Source organism: Apus apus, chromosome 2 (assembly GCF_020740795.1).
Source record: "Apus apus isolate bApuApu2 chromosome 2, bApuApu2.pri.cur, whole genome shotgun sequence".
NCBI lineage: Eukaryota > Metazoa > Chordata > Aves > Apodiformes > Apodidae > Apus > Apus apus.
In genome coordinates, this window is record NC_067283.1 from 20,032,854 (window position 1) to 20,055,145 (window position 22,292).

General features: G+C 36.9%; 1 protein-coding gene across 1 annotated transcript in view; it reads right to left on the bottom strand.

Annotated features, from left to right (window-relative positions):
* PLXDC2 (plexin domain containing 2) overlaps positions 1–22,292 on the bottom strand; it is a 254,357-nt gene that overhangs the window by 103,303 nt on the left and 128,762 nt on the right. The window contains exons 4-5 of the mRNA XM_051611612.1: positions 12,096–12,242; positions 7,347–7,416 (exon numbers count right to left, since the gene is read on the bottom strand). Coding sequence (XP_051467572.1) covers positions 7,347–7,416; positions 12,096–12,242 — 217 coding nt within the window. The remainder of the gene's footprint in view (positions 1–7,346; positions 7,417–12,095; positions 12,243–22,292) is intronic.

Genomic DNA, 22,292 nt, shown 5'->3' on the forward strand with positions numbered 1-22,292 from the left:
ACCAGACAGACCACTACAAGCCTTTCAGAGTGAGCTGCCTGCTGGTGATGACAACAATAATCCCCTGCAACAGACACGGGGCAGCCTGAGTCACTGGTTCAGGCTAGAAACACTGTTTCACTCTGCTATATATCACCTTTGCCATTTAACAGATGTTGCCCACAGGGTGATTTTTGTTATCAAAGAGCTCTTCATTAAGCGATGAACACATCTACTGCTGGCTCCTGTGATGAAAGGTTCAAAGCAGCAGGAAAAACTAGAAAAGCCTCATAGATTTCTGGCAGGTTCCAACTAGATGCTCTGCTCAATACACTGATACTCCAGTGAGCCAGGGAAAAAACCTCACCTATCCACTGGTTTTCAAAGTTTAAGGGAGTACATTTTGGAGCTGTGGGGAAAATTCATGTGATCATAATCATCCCCATAGGACAGGAAATCTCCAGATAATTTTTCACTAGCATGCTTCCCTGAAAGTAATGCAAAATTTGACACAAATTATGTTCGAAATCTCTGCACTTTGGTACTTACTTTTCATAACATCCCTCCTGATGTATTGAAGAATGTACAATTACACAATTAAACAATGAATACCATAATCCTGCACACACACTCAGTGTCCAAAAGGAAACTCAAAATGTGTTACCTCTGTATAAAACTAAAAGTTTTAAGTAGCTAACCAGCTAGTTAGCTAACTCAAGATTTTTTGTCTCTGTTTGTCATGGTTGGACATAGCTTTCCCAAAAGTTATATGCACACTCATAAACAATTTGATATTGGAATAACTACATTTCCTTCTTGTGAGAATAAAAGATTACTTGGAATCAACTATCCTGACTGGTCAGTGTTTAGAAGCCACGCTCAGGCACCTCACAGCTGCTCATCAGCACAGATTCTAATGACATCCGTTTTCAGTGGGAAATTTATTTCAGTGTCTTCAATGCCTGTGATTTTATCTTGGGTCAACAGTGGGTAAAACAATTGCAATTTGGACAAAAAGCTGTGTGTATATTATGTGCGCAAAGATCTTTCTATTTAATAAGTACAAATATTTTTAAGCATACAATCTGACCTTAGGAAATAACTTAATCATGCAGAGTTCTTCCTTTCAGTTTTAGAAAATTACCAACTTTAGCGCAATGACAGTGAGATTTAATACTGGGGTGCCCTTTAATTTCTCTTTGGTACTCCTTCCATTTTTAGCAGTGATAGAAAAGTTCAGGCATCATTTCCACCTTTAGAATTATCTCAGATAATTCCTGCTGCTCAGGAATGTTCCTCTACTGAGGCATGATTTATCAAATATTATCTCAATAGATTTTAATAGTCTTTACAAATTCAACTGCTTGCTCCAGTTTCATCAGATCTATATGTGACTGAATCCCCATTCTCAGATAAGTGCCAGGAACTCACTACAGGATGACTGGGAGTCATTACCTCAAATGCTTCAGGCTGGAATAGCCTAATGCTCTGCTGAAATGTGCCAGTGCCTTGGGTCCATTGCCTCCTGAGGAAGTGTCTGACATACTGTCTGGTTTCCAGACCTCTGTGCAGTAAGCTACAGCAATGAGACAACACATGGCTTGCTTTTTGAAGTCCCATCCCTATTCTGCTTCAAAACCTATTGCACCTTTTTAATGGCTCTTACTGCTGTTCTCCCTGTCTACTTCCATCATCCTAATATCCTGGGCTATACTTGGCCAATACATCTGACTTTGACATTCCAGGTTGTTTAAAACATACAAAGTATTTTATTTCAGTGCTATGTTTTGACTGCCTACAAGATGCCATTTTAGCTATCTTTTGACTGGTTTAGCAGTTGCAAGCTTTCTAACAGCAGCTCCTTTTCGTAATTCTTAGATAAGATGTGTACCTTGCAGAACATTTTTGTTTCATGTCTTTTTTTTTTTTTTTCTGCAACAGCATTTTTCCCCCTTATTTATATTTGTGTGCTTGCTATTGCACAGGGTAGGTGCTGTAGCCATCTTCATGTTAGCTGGTAAAATGTCTCAATAATAAACTCAACCAGCTTTATAAATCTCAAAATGTAAACTTCTATATCTGAGGTGATCAACTCAGGCTGTCTTTGTAGCAATATATATATATATATATATATACACACTGACATACAGAGAGAATTAGACACAGGATGCAATTCATCCAACCTACTTTAAATGTCTGCTTTCAGTGTTCACATACTCTGCTGACTATATGATTACATCTCTACTGACTGTATGCGAGTTTAGGGTGACAAACACGAATATAGATGTTGGCACAGCTAGATCAATGGTACCCTTTGTATATGATCTGTTTGCCTGCAGGCTATGCCCACGCCTGCTGCTCATAGCACACTTATTTCAAACTCTGTGCACTTTAATTGCCTAGTGTCCCTTCCAGCACTACCAATGATCAACCCATTGTGAATCAGTCAAGCTTTCACAAAACAATAACCATACCACTCAGTCCTCTTTTGCTTTCCTTCACCATATGCTATTCTCTTGCTTATCTGTCACTTTTTACTTCTTACTTTTTGATAGCATACATTTTATAAGTTATGCTTATAAAGATGTGCATTTCAAACTGAATTTTTCACGGGATGTCCAGACAGTTACTAACACGTGCAGAGGCAGTTGGAATAGGCAGTGATCTTTGCTTATTAGAGGTAATCAGATGTTGCTCTTACTTTGTTCAATTCATAATTTATCCCCCTACAATTATGTGGCTTTCCTAGTGAAATTTAGCTACAAGTAAGCATGCTGAATTTTAAAGTTTTCCACATGGAAGCACGTATATCTGCTTCATATTATTCTGCAATTTCTACAGTATTCTAGTTTCCGGTTTCGCTTATCTGCAGAAACACACTCATTTCTACAATAATAACCTGCATGACAGAGTACAGAAAGCACCAAGGAGGTGTAACACTGAAGTTTCATCTTTTCATTGACACCTGTTTTTCTCTGCTGTGCCACTCATCTGCACTCCTCAACACCAGTACAACAGCTTCCCCACTGTGAGGTACTACTGAAATTGCCAACTTACCCTAATAGTAGTGACCAGCATGCTTTCTCCATCCATTTCTCCTGCAGATTTTCTTACCTCTAGCTTTTCCAGGACAATACCATTTCCTTGCCACAATCCAGTCCTCCCTGTCAACTGAAAACGTATCCAGCTATATTCTACCTTCTCACTGTATACAATTCTTTCAAATAATCTACCTCATGAGGCTCCTGGCTCCTTAATACACCACAGAAACTCCAACAGGAAGCCCCTTCCTCTCACTTATCTTGTCCCCTCTTTGTCTGCATCCTTCTGTCCTGGTATAGTCCACCTAGTTAGGGTCTGATGTTCATGCCCTAGGGCAAACTAAGCTTCAACCTTCCAATGCCCTTCATCTATTTGTCTCCTAGATTCAGACCTTATTTTCTCTCTTCAAACTTGGAAATCAGTAGCTACTTGCCCAAGTTAAGATTGAGTGAAAAATTAACCAGACACTTCAGGATTTACAGACCTAATTTTTATTTTTAGTTTGCTGAAAGTAAGTGTTCATACGTTTTTGGGACTGATGCTCAAGGAGTAACAGTTTCAATCCTGAAAATACATTTCCTTAATGATATCATAATTAATAGAAATTAATTTGCTAGAAAAACATTCAGTGTACAGCCATAATCAGCATGTTAATACTTGCACTGACTTCTGTTTTGCAAAGCAGTTACTGGCTTTAGGAATACAACATGATAGATGGTTCGAAGTGAACAACCTCAGTATCAGAAAATTTTAGTCATGACAGAATTTTCTGGATCAGTCTAGAAATGTTCACTATGTGTAGAGAACATTTAACAAAAATGGTCTTCAAAAAAGCTAGAGAAAAACCACAACAGAAGCCAAGCTGATAGTTACTTATCAGAAAACTGCAACACTTTTAGGTTGTGCACACGTGGTTTTCTTTTTAAAGACAATTCCTGAAAGAATGGCTAAATGAAAGGTTTTATCAACTGGCAAGATCGTCTGATCTTCCAGGTGCTGCTCTGCCAAAGAAAGAATAAAAATAAAAATAAAAAAAACCCAAGAAAAAACCCCAAACAACACCACCACCCAAAACAAAAATAAGAAAAGAAAAAAAAAGGATGGCTTTGGCTTTATTTTCACTTGTACAGATACTTGAGTCGTATTCTAAACACCTTTCTATGTATTTGCTGCATTTCCCACTATTTCACACTTCCTGCTACAGACAAAACCATGAGATGACAGAGGATGATAATACAGTCTTTTTCTATCAGCTATTTAAAAAAAAAACACCTCAATCTTAACAGCCAAGGGGTGAGTTCAAGAAGACTGCTTATCATCAAAGATGTACCAGCAAGGATGTTGCTGAACTTGTCCTAGTTGAAAAGGCAACAGCACAAACTATGCCACCAAAATAGTGTAATCTTACATTAGTTCAAGATCTGCCTCTGAATTAACCTTATAATATTTTTATATTACACTACCTATAAAAATAGGACTGCTATTGAAACAGAGAAAAAAGTTACGTTCAAAAAGTCTTCCAGTAAAATGCATGTAGGTTCCATTACCAAAATATTGTTTTCCCACTACACGATAATACAAAATTATTTTTTATTTGCAGTTTGCTTTGCTGCTTTCAAATATCTACAGTTAAATGTGAAAATCAAATATGTTTTATGTTCCTAAGCAGTTTGGTTCTATTACATGTTCTTGATCTACAGTCTATGTACAGTAAAATTCAGTCATTCCATGGAAAGAACAGAGACTGAAACTGCTTTAAGATCCCTTATTAACTCTGATCATTCAAACCATCAGGAGAAATCCCCAAAGCAAAAATTAAAGCCTCTAGTAATCCCAGGCAACAAACATAAGGTTTAATGAAGATCCATAATAATCTGGGTTCGCTACCTACTTCCTCTGTAATGCTGCTACATGCATAGCAATACCAGAGAGAAATGTAACATCAATGAGGGATACCATGCAAGGAAAATAATCCCTAAATAATTTCCAGTATCCAATACAAAGCTGCATTAGAAAACATAGACTGATAAATAAAACAAAATTAAGCCACAGAAAATAAACAAGAGAGACTAATACCGTGAGCAAAGAAAATGAATACAACCAAGCATGAAGCACTGCTGCATCTTGAGTGGGATATGGGGCCACAGAGCTTCAAAGACTCCCATAAGAAGGCCTGTGTCACTGCCTGGAGAGCTGCAGCAGAGGGGGCTTTCCCTCCTCCACAGCTACCAAGCTCTGTTAGGGGCTATCAGTGACTGGCAATGAACTGACTTCATGAGCTTAGCTCCCTGACACTTGCAACACGACTCACTAACTCACAAGTGATTTATGACAGAACTAACTGCAATCATGGCCTGTAGAGCACAAACTGTAGAAAGCTTCACAGAAAACAAAACTCAGCTTCTTCTTGTGTTACCTAATATTAGTAAAGAGAGCTCTCCAGGGGTTACTCTAAAAATGTTCCCTATCAGGACGTGAAGAGATAGGTGCCTGTATCCCAAAGAACTACAAATTAGTAATTACATTAATAATACCATAAGCTTTCTTACCTCATAGTTATGAATCAAATAGCCTTGTCAAATACAAGCTAAGGACAACACTGAATAAAGCCCTCAAGCTAGTTATTTCCACTCCTTGTTCTTCCTTTCCTTAGTTAAACACAATCACCTCATCAAAACCATTCTGAAGAGGAAATATATATTAGTTAAAGAGACAAATTAGTTGACTTTTACTCTGCAGCAATTTCTAAGTCATAGTAAGATACGTGGCAACCCTAATACACCACAATGCATCCTCTATGAAGAATGGCAGAAGCCATCTGAGTAGATGTTTTTATTATCATGGGGATATAATGTGCCATTGTCCTCAAATTTCCTTTTAACAAGGTTATTTAATTTATGATTTCGAGGTAAAAACAGTTTGCAGTGTTATCATTAGCATAATTAATCATACCCTGTTCTCCAGGAGTTGGATTTCTGTCACGTGGACTCCTGTACACATGAACTCTTTCATTCTTTTGATCTCAGAATAACCTCTGGAGGTGTTCCAGATCTCTAATAATAGTAATGTCATTGTGAAATCTTGGTTACTAAGAAGTGGTAGACCATACATTATAAAAAGGACTTGGAACTTGTCTTCATTTTGTTGCTAGGCGGTAAGCCTCACCGCACCACCAATGACTTATAGTAACAAAATTTGCAAATATAGCCAAAACATTTATCATAGAGTTAGGACAGAAATAGATCTTTCTCTTCCTCCTAATGCACTTCAGAGTCTTAATGTGGTAGAAAAGGTTGCATCATGTCCTGGATTGACAGAATGACTTACAGCTACTTGGCTAAAACAATTTCTGACTAGAACTTACTTTTTCATGCTGAATTTTGAGGTTCAAAACCATAGAAGTGTTACATGAAAGACAGCAGTACCTCTGCGCTAATGTCAGTGGCGTATATTAAAAGGACTGTTGTTAAAGTCCTGTTTAGCTTGACAACAATCCATAGATCTATCACAGTAATATTTTGTTTAGTAGGAGCGAAGCAAAAACAAAAGCAGAATATAATTCAGTGTTCCATTAATAGCAAGAGAAAAGTGTGCTGCAGAGCTGCAGCTGTTCTTATATGCTTACATGTTGGGGTTTAAAAAAAAAAAAACAACACAAAAAAACCAAACCCACAGCAAAACACCCAAAGTCCCCAGATGCTCTACACCAAAAGAAAGAATGTTTTCCTTATAAATTATTACTACACAGCTCTCCCTGGGACAGATAGTAAAGACTGATGACAGCAGCATATTAGTGACAGTAGTGGCATCCAGAGCTACAGGACCAGCCATGGTCTCATCTTACCCCACAGAAGGACAAGACCATGGTACTATTGCATGGTACTGTATCAAGGCAACACACAACAAGGGGTTTGCCTTCCGGGTAACAAGCTGCATAGTTCTAGCAGCACTCTTATCTTTGGATAGTAAATCCTCTGTCCTCACACAGGCAAGACTTAAGTTGCCCTCTTTGTTTTGGATCCAGCACTACCTCCACAAGTGCAACTGCTCCAGACACACGCACACACAATAGATTTCTGGGGAAAATACCTAAGTAGAAAATGAGTAATGCTATAAAGTCTTACACTGAGAGATTTTTAGAACTTGAGCAGTTGGAGATTTTTCATTACATCAGTATTTTGTAATTTTCTTTTTGTGGAAAGCAAAATTTCCTAAATAAATGCTGCAGTTCATCTCTTGACATATACTGGGGAAAAATGTATTTTAAATAGCTGAAAGAAACTCTTCCAATATTACTCCAAGTAAATGGTTAGAAAGCCACTTACCCCCAGTTGCCACAGTAATTTCACGCAGAAAATGACCATAGAATGGAAAATCGAAGGACAGATTCACTCTCTGAAAGGAACAACACAGGAAAATAAAATGTAGAGTGTGCAGAAAGGTAAGAGACAACAAAAAGGAACCGTTCTTCACTTCAAACATCTGTTTCAGTGCTTTATATTTTTCACCTTGCTATTCTTCATTTGAAATTGCCAATAGCTAAATGGAAACAATTCTGTGTAGCACTTAAACACCTGAAAGCAGTGGATCCTCATAACTGAAGACATAAATCAGCAGGTATCATAGCTCTCTCATACTAATAAAATTAATAAAGATTTCTAGAGTTGTTTCTTAAAAAAATGTTGCTTTAGCCTCTTTCTTAAGAGAAGCCATCAATATTTAAGGCCTCAGCCATATCTAAGTTTTACAGGATACCAACTCCCTTTGCTGCAGGTAGTTTTGCCACATGCTCCTTCAGAGTCAAAGGCTCTCCCTGACTTTCTGCTGTTACTTGGGTGCTTATCTGATTCAGGCTGGCTCCTGGAAGGCAGGTATAAACAGAGCCTACTTAAGGTACTTATTGCAAAATAAAAGAAGAAAAATCTTTTTTGCCCCTGTCAGCCCTAATGGTGACTATTCTCTATCAGGTAAATTCACAGCAAAGAATTGTAACTTGGAGAACAGACTCTTCTCACCTAAGCTCACCATAAAATGCCATTCAAGTTCCAACTCTCCTTCCTCCTCTGCCTATGGCTCTCTCCCATTTATTCCACTTCTTTCCCAAAACTTGCGGACTGTTGTGCCCACCCATAATTATCAACTGGTGTGCCAACTGGCTAAACTCTGAACACTTCAGTAGTCATGACAGAAAGGAGTACTGAAATCACAGTAAGGCCTTTTCACTGCTTAAATGTAATATCCCATAAAAACCGTATCACTTCTATGATGGCCTAAAGCCCAAATAGGAACTGGGTATGCAGCTCATTATTACTTGTTAATTAGGAGTTACTACAGTAAAAATTAATGTGAAGATGGGTTGTTGGTTATTGTCCCTCAACTGTAACTCTTGTTATCTCCACTTAGGAAAGGGATATATCCCTTTAAAAAAAGGAGGAGGAAAAAAAAAAAAGGGAGGAAAAAAAAACCGAAGCAGAAGAGCATTTTGTGTTTATTTTCCCTTACTGTTATTTCTACTGTTGGTTTATTATTTTCAGATTGTATCTGAGTATTTCTTTTCTCCAGAAGAACTATGTTTACATCTACCCGAAATGTTAAAAAAACTATTTAGCATTAAATTAACTGTGAGAATTTACAGTAACTTTAAATTAGATTTACTTTCCACTTAAGTGGAAGACAGAATGTTGACAGGATTCATTAGCACTTTTTTTGTTTGTTTTTAATTAGAATGCAAAATCCATTTGCATTTTGTTAATTGGATGGAGCAGCTTTTAATGACCTTTTCTGTATATACATAAATATGGATATACAACTGAACATTTCTAATCAAAATGGCATATGCAAAAGACAGCTCATAAATTAACAATTTGTTTTTTATGATGTTCTACATTTTTCACTCCTGAGGTGTATGCTGTTTATGTATTTGCTCCATTTAAATTATGTCCCTGCTCTACCAAACATAATTTCCATAACACTGTTTAAAAAAAAAAAATTATCTGACCAAACCTTTCCTTCTTCCTTTATATACTGTTATCCATTTACCTATTAGCATTAACTTTCTGAGTAACACAATAACCATTAAACTGCTTCAAAAGAAAATTGTGCTCCCTTATCACTCTTCCAAATTGCTATAACATAAATGTTAGTATAAAGATTTTTGCAATAAAGACTTGATTCTATGCCCACTCAAACCAGATATAGATCTCCCATTGACTTCAATCAAAAGGTGATGCCTTAAATTCTGACAATGTAAAAATGCTTAATGCAGACAATTGCTTAGACTAATACTATAATAAAGAACAAATAAGATTTAAGGAATGATTTAAAGTGTAATATTGTAACAGCCACTAGAAAGAAATGTGGTTTTACTGTTTCTGCTAGAATGCATACCTTGTTTTTCAGAAAGAATATCAGAATTTTCAACCCATTGGAAAAAAAAAAGTTTTCTCCATGCATAAATGATAGAATGAACTGACAGGACAAGGAATTGGGTTTCCAAGCATGAGGTGATCCTATATCTAGTTTAGTGTTTGAGTAATCATACTGAAGATCCAAGCCATGCCTGAAATTTTATTATACTGTTAAGAAGATGGTGGCAATATATTGAAAAAAATCCCCAAACAACACAATTTAAAAAACAACAACTAGTGATATAAATCCTGTACTGCTAGATATTTTAGTTGTTCCATTAATATTTTTGTGCTACATTCCCCAAACAATCACTATGCTGTTTATAGAGTCAAATAATCTCATGGATCTTCTTTCTACTCTTCCTGTAGAAGCAAAACCAACTGGCAATTCCTGGGAACTCTTTGGATTGCATACTTCCAAATGAAGGAAAACACACAAACTCAGTGTAACATTTTTAGCATTCAATGAATCCCTGACATTATCAGAAAAAAATAATTAATACTTAGCATATAATAATGTAACAACTCCTTGTTCTACTGTCAAATTGGAGAATAATCTTTAGAAATTATTAGCAGGTCTCAGAAAGATGTGCAAAACACCCTTTTAAAAAGAGTAATGGCAGAATTCATCTCTATGGAAGAGAGGGGAAGAAATTGCTGCTTAGTTATGTATGATCTGCTCAAAATATATAATTCTACACTTGTTATGCAGCTATAGGGAACATATTTTTTAAAGTAACTTTGTTATGTAGTACACATGAGTGTTTTTTGCTCAAACACATACAAGAAATCAATTATAGAGACATAAATTAAACTTAAAGCCTTAAAGGATGACTCACTGATACTTTTTCATCATTCAAGATGGATGTAAAACAAACTTCTGAAAAAGAGGTCTTTAAAACAGTCTGCAAACATGGCTGTAGCCACTTGAGTTCACAGTCCAAGATAGTTGGGTAAGTATGAAGAGAGATGGGTATCAGTGTGCTAAACTGGGACCACAGCTTTCTGTGCTGGAGCTGACAGTCAGCATCTGACATTAAGCAGAAGAGTATTAAACCACTTGTTTTGAGCAGAAACAGTTGAAGTCCTCATGCTGCCAAGCTCCCCTCTGTCATGCTGAATGGTCGTCCACACTGATCCCACATCCAGACCAAAACTGTCCCTCTTGGAATTGACATTTTTAGGTGTATAATCTCAGCAATTCAAATGGAAACAGAAGTTGTTAGAACAAAGGTGTGGAAAGGTGTTATTCTAATTTGTCATTAAACAACAGATTAAAATTTTTCAAAGGAATTTCACTAATACTTAGATATCAAACTTCATAAATTATTTTTATTAGGGAAATATGTTTTACCTTATTTAAGTATTTTTAATTCCTTTATGATGTTTTTTTTGCATTATTCCTTTCTCTCTGTCAACATGGAGCATCAGAGTCCCAGGTGAAGAAGTCAAGGCAGACAATACACGTTCTCACCTTTACATACCCTTGAGGGTTTTTTTCTCATTAGAAAAAAATATCTTAAGAAAATAGTTGGTACTGTGTTTTTTTTAATAGATAAGATATATGACTGCCTGAACTCTCTGCATTTGCAATATCCTTGGCTTCTTACATTTCTTTTGGTTATGAGGACATATTTTACATATTGGATTCTCTGTCAGACACATGTAGTGGATTTATCATTCCACTCTGCTTTTTGTATTCTGAGCTAAATACCACAGTATTTTTTCTTGCTGTCTCTTACATTCCTCTGAGTCAGACATCTAACTGGTGCCAGGGAGATAACAGACAACGTGAGAGAAAAGATGATTTAAACTTGGCTTTTCTCTCAACTTTAAAACTGTTAAACAAACTTATCTTTAAAAACTGAACAACTTTTAAATAGGGCATTGACTAGATTTTGTTTTTAAATTGGCAAAACTCAAAGACTTTTTGTTGGAGCTAAGTTGGTTGATGGAGTTGTAATTTTCTGTATTTAATTTGTGCTAATATTGGCTCTTCTTTGTAGGTAGTTTTCAGCCACAGGTGAGATATGAGAATAAAATCTGTAAATCATTGAGCATTCAATTTCACTTCTAAGCATGTAAGCCCATTATTTTCATACCTGTTTTAACAGGCAGCATTATTACAGGAAGTTAAACAAAATTGTTATTTGCACTCTGTTGTATTTAATTGTTGATACCCTGAAATTGTGGTAACATCTATCACTTCTGTTACTATATGATATTCTAATGAGTTTTATCAGTTGTCTCAAATGAAAAAGTGTGACACATTGTACAAAATGGAAGTGCAAACACAGATACACTCCATGGGAGACAAACTTCAGCAAATTAATCCTGAGCCCAGTCCTGTTGCTATTGAATTAAACGGTAAAATTCCTTCTGACTTCAGCAACACAACTACTTTATTTTTGGTAGTTTGTGATCCTGAAGAGCAGAGGTGAATTTTAAATATATCTGTAAAGGCATTACTGGAGAAATGTTATAGCAAGTGCAAAAAGGTAAGTTGGAATAATTTAGTAGTAACACTATGCAGACCTTCACAGCTTAAGTGAAATTCAAAGATAAAGCTCTGTGAACAGGAGTCATAATACTTAGTAATAATACTGTATTGGTCACCAGTGAAAAACAGCCATGTCAGTCAAAGAATAAAAAATTATAATAACTTACAGCTGCTTGTCGGTGGGTATTGGAAAGGATCCCATGAATCTTTACTTTGTCCTTCTCCATTTGGTCTATATTCACCCACAAATCCCGGCTGGTAGAATCATATGGGCCATACGTCCTTGAAGTGTAATAGTTATGATCTGTGTCCTCCTGAAAGGGGGTGAAAAAGCCACAGCAAATACAGATTAGAATGGAAGATGTACCTTATTTGTATATAAAACTCCTCCTTGAAATACTGAGTCCTGTTGCTGCTGGGAGAAGCAGAAAAGACTACACTGCCCGTCAAGAATAAAGAAAAAGTACAGTTTGCAAACGTGTTACAGAAGACAGCTCTGCTCCTAACCCCAGACAGTTGAAAAGGCAAAGGGTTACCTCATGCAATCATCTGATATTATGATTATAATATTCACTACCCCAAAATCCCAACCATACAGTTCTTGCAACCACATCAGTGAAATCTATGGCAAAATGTTTGATGGCTTTCTGGGCAAGATGGCCAGTAAGTTCCTGCGGCAGCAGCCATGCCGGAACAAAGTGATGAGCAATACACCAAGCTAACACCTTTTAAAAAATTGTGGGGTTTAACATTTCTAAACATAATTTATTAGAACACCCTTTATAAGAACATTCAAAAAATTCCTAGTAGCTACAGGCTTACAATACTACTTCATTTCAAATCTTCAAGAGATTGTTTAGCTGTATATTTGCCACTCAGAGAGAGACAAATACATATATATTTGTGGAAGAAAGCCTCCTAGTTCTTGCAGTCTTTAAAATGACAGTAGTTGCTGTCATGCTCATGTCACAGCAAATTCAGGGGTAAAACACATATGCCATGGAAGACTGTGCTGGTGGTCCATCAAACCCTGCAGATTGCAGATATCCAATTCTATAATCAAGTGTGTGGTTCAGAAGACAGCCAAAGTATTAGCAATGCTTGCTTATTTCAATTACAAAGCTGACTCCAACATTCAAAATCCTTTGTAAGTTGCACTTGAAATCGTGTACATTCAGCACAGTAAAAAAAAAGTAAAATTTTGAAATCTTATCAGGCAGAATTTAGAATTTAATTTAGTGAAAACCTAATCTTAGGAAATTCTAAAATATCTGTCAAGGTCAGTAGCTATGATGTGAAAGGAAAAAAAAATGTGCATGGTCTGAGGAGAGATATGAAACACATCCCAGATTCCTAGTCTTCCTTAAGTCATCCCAAGCTGTTGTAACCACAAAATATTTAAATCAACAGCATTGCCAGCTGTCTGCTGAATAGGTACAAGTAACACCATAAAAAAAAGTACATGCTGGTGTTTCTCAGTTCCTTCTTCCCTTCTCTCTTCTCTGTTTTTTGCCAAAGGAAAATTAAAGCCTCATGTATAGTGTTTTAAAATTAGAATAAACTTAGAAAATAAACATTGGCATAGAAAATAAAGAGGCGGACTCAGAATTTAGAATTACACCAGGTGATGGAGAAGCTCCTCACCTGCAGCACCTCCCATACCCAGCAAGCTACAAAGAAGCTTGTTTCAGCTGGATTTCATCTTATATTAACTCTATTACTGATGCATTCTACATAAGCTGTTGCAGACAATGTTCTTTTCTCCCTGACATTTTTTATATCTTCTGCTGTACCTTATGTGCCAGGATGTACTTGCCCAGTAAATCCCAGTGACACTTTTTAAGCAACTTCTAACAACTTCAGCAGCTCTAAGTTAGTCACACAAGTAAACATAATTAAAACCGTACTGTCAGGAAGATGACAAAAGCCACCTTACCAAATTATTTTCTTCTTTAATCATCAATACAGTTACTGTCATGTATACAAAGGAGCTACAAAGTTACTTTCCCAGCCTAATTTATCATTCTGACAGAATTTCCATAGAAATTAAAAGTTAAATTTCAGGTATCATGAAATCTAAAGGAAAGAGCTCTGAGAGACAAGGAAGAAGAAATATCTGCCAAATAGCTTGTTTCAGATATACATGTAATGATGCTGTCCAGCAGAACGGGACCTGGGGGCTCTGATTGGTAGGCAGCTGAATATGAGCCAGCAGTGTGCCCAGATGCCCAAGAAGACCAATGGCATCCTGGCCAGTATTAGAAATGGTGTGGCAAGCAAGACCCGGGAGGTTATCATCCCTCTGTACTCAGCATTGGTGAGGCCACACATTGACTGCTGTGTCTAGTTTTCAGTACTTCAAGACAAGAACATCAAGGTGCTGGAATGTGTCTAGGCAAGGACAATGAAGCTGGTGAAGGGCCTTGAGAACAATTCTTATAAGGAGCAGCTGAGGGAACTGGGCCTGTTTAGTCTGAAGAAAAGGAGGCTGAGGGGAGAACTCAATGCCCTCTACAACTACCTGAAAGGATGTTGTAAAGAAGTAGGTGCTGGTCTCTTCTCACAAGTAACTGGTGATAGAACAAGAGGAAATGGCCTCAAGCTGCACCAGGGGAGGTTTACACTAGATATTAGGAAGAACATTTTCCACTGAAAGGGTTGTCAGACATTGGAATATGCTGTCTGGGAAGGTGGTTGAGTCACCACCCCTGGATGTGTTTAAAAGTCTAGATGTGGTGCTTGGGAACATGGCTTAGTGCTGGACTTGGTAGAGTAGGGTTAATGGTTGGACTCGGTGATCCTAAAATTCTTTTCCAACCTAAGCGATTTCATGATTCCATTATTCTACTTAAGGTATAGTGAAAACTCTGTAGAAATTTGCATTTCCAGTTTTTTAGAATCACACAGAATCATAGAATGGTAGGGACTGGAAGGGACCTCTGGAGATCTTCAGATAAGATTCATAACCTTCATGTAGATGTATTTTATGAACGTACCATGAAATATCTCTCTCTCTCTCAGATCACCATCCCTGGAGATATTTAAAAGGCATATAGATGTGGTGCTTAGGGACATGGTTTAGCAGTGGACTGAGTAGACTTAATGGTTGGACTCAATGATGTTAAAGGTCCTTTCCAACCAGAATGATTCTGTGTGATTCTATGATAATACACTCTATGACAGTACACACATGTACTACATGATTAGGAAGATGGGAAAATGCTTCAGAAATTATGCTGAATTTGCACGTAAATTGTTAAATTAATGAAATAATTTTAATAGTTAGATGATGGAGAAAGGCAGAATTACATATAAATACAAGGACAAAGAGAAACAAACTTTGCAGTATGTTTTAATGGCATAAAGCATGTTGCCAAATGAAAGAATGTGCAGAGAAAGCAGAGAACGTACCTATTACTACTTCAAGAAAAAAAATATTTTTACTTTGTTTTCCAGGTACTTTGGGGTATAAGCATTATTTCCCACTGCTTCTCTAGATGTACAGTTCTGTCTAAATACTGCATATATATGAAGTAGGAATCACATGTCTTCTATGGAGAAGTACAGATTTCATGCAAGGGTTTGTTGGTTTTTTTCCCTTTATAAGTATAAAAGGAATATTCATTAGAACTTCTCTCATAACTCTTCCCTTGTGGGGAAATAAGTCACTTTTAACCTGAGGCAATACTCGATGCTGAGTTGCCAACTTATTGTAGATTGTAAAGAAAATTAAATTCTTAGAGTTCATGAGGCATATTTTCTGATGACACCTTGAATATATTCCCATACTTCTCCAACTACAACTGAATTTCCTGAGGAAAGCTAAAAGCACACACTATTATGAAAGCTCAGCACATCTGAAGATTAAGCCTCCTTCAAATTCTTGGTGTTCAGTATTTGTCAACTTCAATGACTGAACATCCATTCCATACATTGCATATACAGATACTCCCAGATACAGTCCAGACATCACATACCCATTTCCTCAACTGCTGTCCCTTAAAAGATTAAAGCTTCAAATGTGTGGGGTAAGCTGTCACAATCAAGAGAGTATAAAGTAACTATGTGTGAGATTTAGAAGTAACAACTACATTATGTCTCTGAAATATTTTCTATTTACTACCTAGGATTCTGCTCAAAGATATACATGAAAATATTTCCAAAATAGACACGAAACAATAAAGTTCCTGCTTGACAAAATAAGATGTTTCCATTCAATGAAGATATCACATATATATAAGCATGGGACTTTACAGGTTTAATTATCTTCCTGTCATATTTTTTCTTTAACAGAAGTTGAAAGGTTTTGAAAGGTAGGAGATGGAGGATCATCAAATAAGATTTAGGTTAAGAACAAGAGCCTCTTTTGAATCCAACTGCATGAATATTTTGCTTTTAAATACTGGATCAAATTGGATCCAAATCACAGACACTACAGGACAAAAAACGTTAGTAACTCCAACCAGAGAAAAAGCAGCTGGCATCCAGGAAGGAGTTCTGCTGTTGCACAATAGCATGCTGTAGAAAAACTCTTAGTTTCTCTGTAGTTGAAAGAATAGAGAAAGACATTCACAAAGCAAATAACTAAATCAGCCAGCCAGCCAGAAGTTACACTTTGGTAGGTTAAGTTTTGGTTGCTTTCTCCCAGTCCTAAAAGACTGTTTGTGACATGACAGATGAAAAAAATCAATCAATCAACTAGTCAATCAATCAATTATCCAAGGTTCCTTATGTTCAAATACCTGTGATTAAGTGTCATGAGTTATCACCAGCAGCAAAAGAAGACAATTTGACTGCATTTAATTTGATAACTGATGCTGCTTTAAATATTCTATTTATTAAAATGGCATTTTCAGACTTCCATTGAGACAACACTACAATGAACAAACTCTGAGACCATCAAGAATATGGAGCTAGACTTTATAAATGTTTAATTTTATCATTGTAAAAGGAGGGTCTGGTATCCAGTTTATAACAAAATGCATTAATAAATTGCTCAAATATTGCTAAAATCACAGACTAGACCTACTTTAAGTTAATAAAAAATGTTGCTGGTATTTGCCCCAAAAATTAGTTCTGAAGAAATTAATCACCAAATACTAAGTTCAGAAAGCAATTGGTAACTCTGAATATAATACAAGCATTTGTAGATGAATAGCCTACAAAATCAGTCAGACAGTTGTTCTTTCTAAAAGCTGCATATGTAGGGTAAAACTGAAACACTGGAAGAAAAAAACAGGCAAATATACATTTAAAATAGACTTTGTTTCAGGAAGAAAGTAAAGATAATAATAAGCCATCAATTAAAAGTATTTCCATAATGGAGAAAAGCAATTCATTTTGTAGAAGAAAAAAGAACACCCTTTCTATTAAAATTAGTGAGCAACAAGATGGCCATGCACACTTAAAACAAAATCAGTTTCCTCAAAACTGTTTCTACTCTTACCCAATCTAACATAATGCTTGTTACTCTCTATCTCTGTCTATCCTGTCCCCAAAATAGAGCTAAAATTGGCTTCTGAATTGTTTCAGATTTTTTAGAAAATTGTGCTTACAACTCTGAATATTATTAGTACCCACCGGCTAAAAAACAGTGTAAGGGGCAGAACAGAAATGACAGCTCACGGAGGACTTGAGTTAAGTCTGCATTGTAGCTGATGGGAAACCTCTTCCTGCCAGCACGTATTTGGGCACTGAGAAGGGGCAAGAGAGATGTACAGTCACACTCTGTGTTACCAGGGTAGAGGAAGCATGTCTGTATGGTTTTGAAATTGAATTTCCTCATTTATTTACCTTCTCTTTAGTCAGGCACTGACTGAGATGGGGCAGGTGGCAAGGATACATGGAGAATATCCTCAGTCTAACAGTCATTAGCACAGGAGATGAGATAGTATGAGAAAAGATCATCTATTCTGAGTTGAAGTCCTGATGAAAAGATTAAAGTGAGAGAAAATGGAGAAAGAGACATTTTGCATGCTGCTGCTATATAACTTCATTTTATAACAGAGTACTGTAATTATAATCATAACATAGCAATAGTACCATGCAATTTTACAGTTTTATAGGATCTGATAACTGAAGAACCCTGAGGAATGCTGAATTTGAGCTGATCTCTCAAAATGTGAAAGCTCTAATTTCAATAGATAAGCTACACATGAACTACCACATGGAAGTCTTGCAGAGGATATATATAGTGGCTGCTGCTTAGGAAGCTCAATTGTTAGGAGTGGCTCTCTGATGCTTGGAAGTACTGACTTCATAAGTGCTCTGCATCAAGGATAAACTCTCTGCTGTTCAATTTCTTAACAAAAGCATTTGTTCCGTATTAATTTCTACTGAGGTAACATAAAATTTACAGAACTGCTTTGCAGCTTTCACAATGAAACACCTACAATCTAGTCTTTTGGGGTATTTTGGTTTGTTGGGGTTTTTTGTTGTTTGTTTATTTTATTTTTTAAATATCTGATGTGGAAAGAATGCAGGAAATGTGTGTGTGTACAAACATATATATATATATATGTATGGGCATAACATACATATTTCACATCAACAGTCAGGAGAAACTGACAACAGCCTGCAAAAATCACTGTTGATTACACAAGCCTTAGTAAAATCCATTTTGAATACCTAATAGCATGTCTAACAAAAGAGGGGAATCCAATTTAACAAAAGAGGAAATCCTTTGTCTGCATGCACTGGGATTAAGAACTTCATCTCACACTGTATTCTCCACGAAGAGCCTACATGAATGCTCTGCAGAGTCTTGAAAGCCTGTTGTGTGAGTGCAGGAGTCCTCAATCTCAGGTTTTCACTAGGGCAAATATGGAAGTCACTTTGCCCAGTATCTCACAGATTTACATCTGTAGGTTGTTATTGTAAACACTAAACAATGTCATCAACTGGGATGAAATAAAAGCATTTTGCTCACAGCTCTCACCCCCATTATACACAAGGCTTTACACAGCTCTACAGCATTTTAAATGCCTGTGTTTTTAAACTCCACTTTTCTAAGCCCCTGACAGCATCTATAATGGAGAGTCACACACACTGACAGACAGTCTGGCAGAGAAGGATGCCATAAACCTGTTATTAATCCAAAAAGCTGTTTAATCTTTCCGACTTTGTGAAAAATCAGTGTGAATCCATAGCCTTTTTCATGATACTCAGCTGATTTTGAAAGGAAGCGTCCCACTTGGGGGCTGCTATAAAACTCTCAGACTATTTTTGGGTGCATTAGAAAGGGTGTGGTTAGAAGGTCAAGAGAGGTTCTCCTACCTCTTTATTCTGCATTGGTGAGGCTGCATCTGGAGTATTGTGTCCAGTTCTGGGCCCCTCAGTTCAAGAAGGACAGGGATCTGCTTGAAAGAGTCCAGCGCAGAGCTACAAAGATGATTAAGGGAGTAGAACATCTCCCTTATGAGGAGAGGCTGAGGGAGCTGGGTCTCTTTAGCTTGGAGAAAAAGAGACTGAGGGGTGACCTCATTAATGTTTACAAATACGTAAGGGGTGAGTGTCAGGGAGATGGAGTTAGGCTTTTCTCAGTGATGACCAGTGATAGGACAAGGGGTAATGGGTGGAAATTGGAGCACAGGAGGTTCAAGGTGAATATACGAAAAAATTTTTTTACTGTGAGAGTGACAGAGCACTGGAACAGGCTGCCCAGGGAGGTTGTGGAGTCTCCTTCACTGGAGACATTCAAAACCCACCTGGATGCGTTCTTGTGTGATGTGCTCTAGGTGACCCTGCTCTAGCAGGGGGGGTTGGACTAGATGATCTTTCGAGGTCCCTTCCAACCCCTAAGATTCTATGATTCTATGATTCTATGATTCTATGATTCTATTTAGGGGTCATTACAGTGGTCTTACAAAGCCCTTTGAACTGTCTTGTCATAAGTGACAAGTTTCAAAAAAGCAAAAGTCTCTGCAATGCCTTACTTAGGAGAGGAAAAAAGTCAAATCACCAAGTCACTCAAAACACAATTATAATATGGAAATACTTATTATGCAGTTTTGTTCCTGATTTGCTGGAGCAGTTTGATAAGTGACATTCTCAAAATAAGCCTTTAGTAGCTGCTCTGTAGCATATTCTCCACTAAAGTAATAGGAACCACTGCAATAAAATGACCATGAAAACACCTAGCAGAAATTTGATTTTGGTGTAATTATGAAACATGCTGTAGAATTTATTTTCTCATTTGTATAAATGACTGTTGTGTTCATAAAACTGACACTCTAAAAATGATTGTTCGTAAACATAAAAACTAACTGCCAGGCCTAGACTACAAAGCATCAGTGGTTATGACCCCATGTCTGTTACCAGCCACATTCTTGGGGTTCATGACTCTATTAGCTATATTTTTGCTAGCTTTTAAATATCTAGTTCTTTAGCCTTTTACAGATTCACTTCCTGTTTAGTATAGCCAACAATGTATTTGAGTGCATATACTTTGACCTACTTACAGCCACACCTGTGACCCCTGAGATACAGAGTAAATAGTTTTATATGATTGCTTCCTCAACCCCACCCCACATTTTTTTTTTTCCTTCTTTTTTTTAGTAACACAGGCATTAGAGCAACTTTAAAATATCCATTCCCTATTTCTTCCTCTGGCACATACTCAGGAGTTGGTCAGGTAAGTCATACTTGTTTTCCATTCTTTGTCCCTTCTCTATTGGAAGGGACACTAAGAAAACAGAACAACCAAGACCCAGCAACCCAAAGATCTCACATGAGAAGGGAAAATGGCAAATCTAAATCAGGATGAAAAGTGTTACAGATCTGGAGGATTAAGTTAATATTAGCAGGTATAGCTTCTAGTTGATCAGGGCTTTATGTAGGACAGTGCAGGAAGCTGCCACTCACTGGTGTGTGCTGCAATTCCTTGAGCACTTAATACTATGTCTCAGGGATCCACTGAGGCTCACAGCTGAAATCAATTAGTTTTAAGAATACACACGACTAATATTAAATTGATACAGGCAGGAGGAACATGAGTTTATCAATACAGTAGCTTTTTACCTGTAAGGATAAACCCTAATCTGAAGCCTTGAAAGGTGTCCTGTGTTCACCTCATTCAGAACCAGTCTTCACCAGAGCTGTGTTGTTCAGCACATAGCCAGAAAACAGCATGCTCATCACAGAGTCTGAGCACTAAAAGAAAAATTGCTTCAGCATGGCTTTTCTAGAGAACACTTTAGACAGACTGCAAGTAAAACTGGTAGTTGATTTAACCAGAGTACCTTCCCGTTTAGCTCTCACATACAGTACATTTGAATCTTTAGTTACAAAAATACAAGACTGGCTGAAATTCACAATCAATATGCAAGATTTCAGTATTATTATTCATGCCTTAGAGGGACAAGGGCTTTTTTGTGGGTGTTTTTTTGTGAATTGTGTGTGGTTGTTTGTGTTTGTTTTTTGGTTGGGTTTGTTTGTTGCTTTTGTTGTTTGTTTTTGTTGGGGTTTTTTGGTGCTAATGTTTGGACTCAGTGATCTCAGAGGTCCTTTCCAACCATGACAATTATGTGATTCTGCAAACTAGATGATTATTAAGGTCCCTTCCAACCCAAATCATTCTATGATTTTATGAAATCAGACAGATAAGATTTCTATCTGCAGTTTCTCACCCATCCTACTTATTTTGTTGCTAAGGCTACAGAAAGAATACTCTAAGAGAGTTGTGCTTTCATTGACTTACAAATTTTAATAGGAACTCATGATTCTATGAAAAGTCATGGAGCTTGATACAAATGGATGAAGCAAACCTCCCATAACCCTGGCACATTGCTCTACTTCTGTTAAATGTTGTGCTGCTAACAAGTCTGGTGAATATGCGAAAGTTTGCTGTTCTTTTTTTTTTTTCCTTCTTGCTATTTACACTGCAGTTTGTTGCAGACTCTCCAAAATCTCTATTGCCTTTTGTGTGTTCTAGAAAGAAATATACTGTTTGATTACTGATGGTCATGCTGCACATGAATGCATATCAGTGTTACAGAAGAAAAAAAACAAAAACCCCCTGTTATTTTCATTAGTTATTTATTTTTATACTGTGTCTGAAATGCTATAGCTATTAAAAGCTTTTTCATCAGCAATTGCTTCAGTTAACAGCATTTAGCTGTCATTTTTGGAAGGACAAATGCACATTCTACAAATGGAACTTTTTTAACTCTGATCCCCCTCTTGATATGAATTTTGAGTTTTGGTCCCATTTATTATCTTTGTAAAGCTTGTATAACTCATGTAAACACAATGAACACAGGCCACTGACTTCCTGATAAGTGTTGAAAGCTCTCAAGTTGTAATTACTAAATTTACACACAGTCAAAGAAGCATCTGCCCAAATCTGAAACAATGTGCCCATCTGC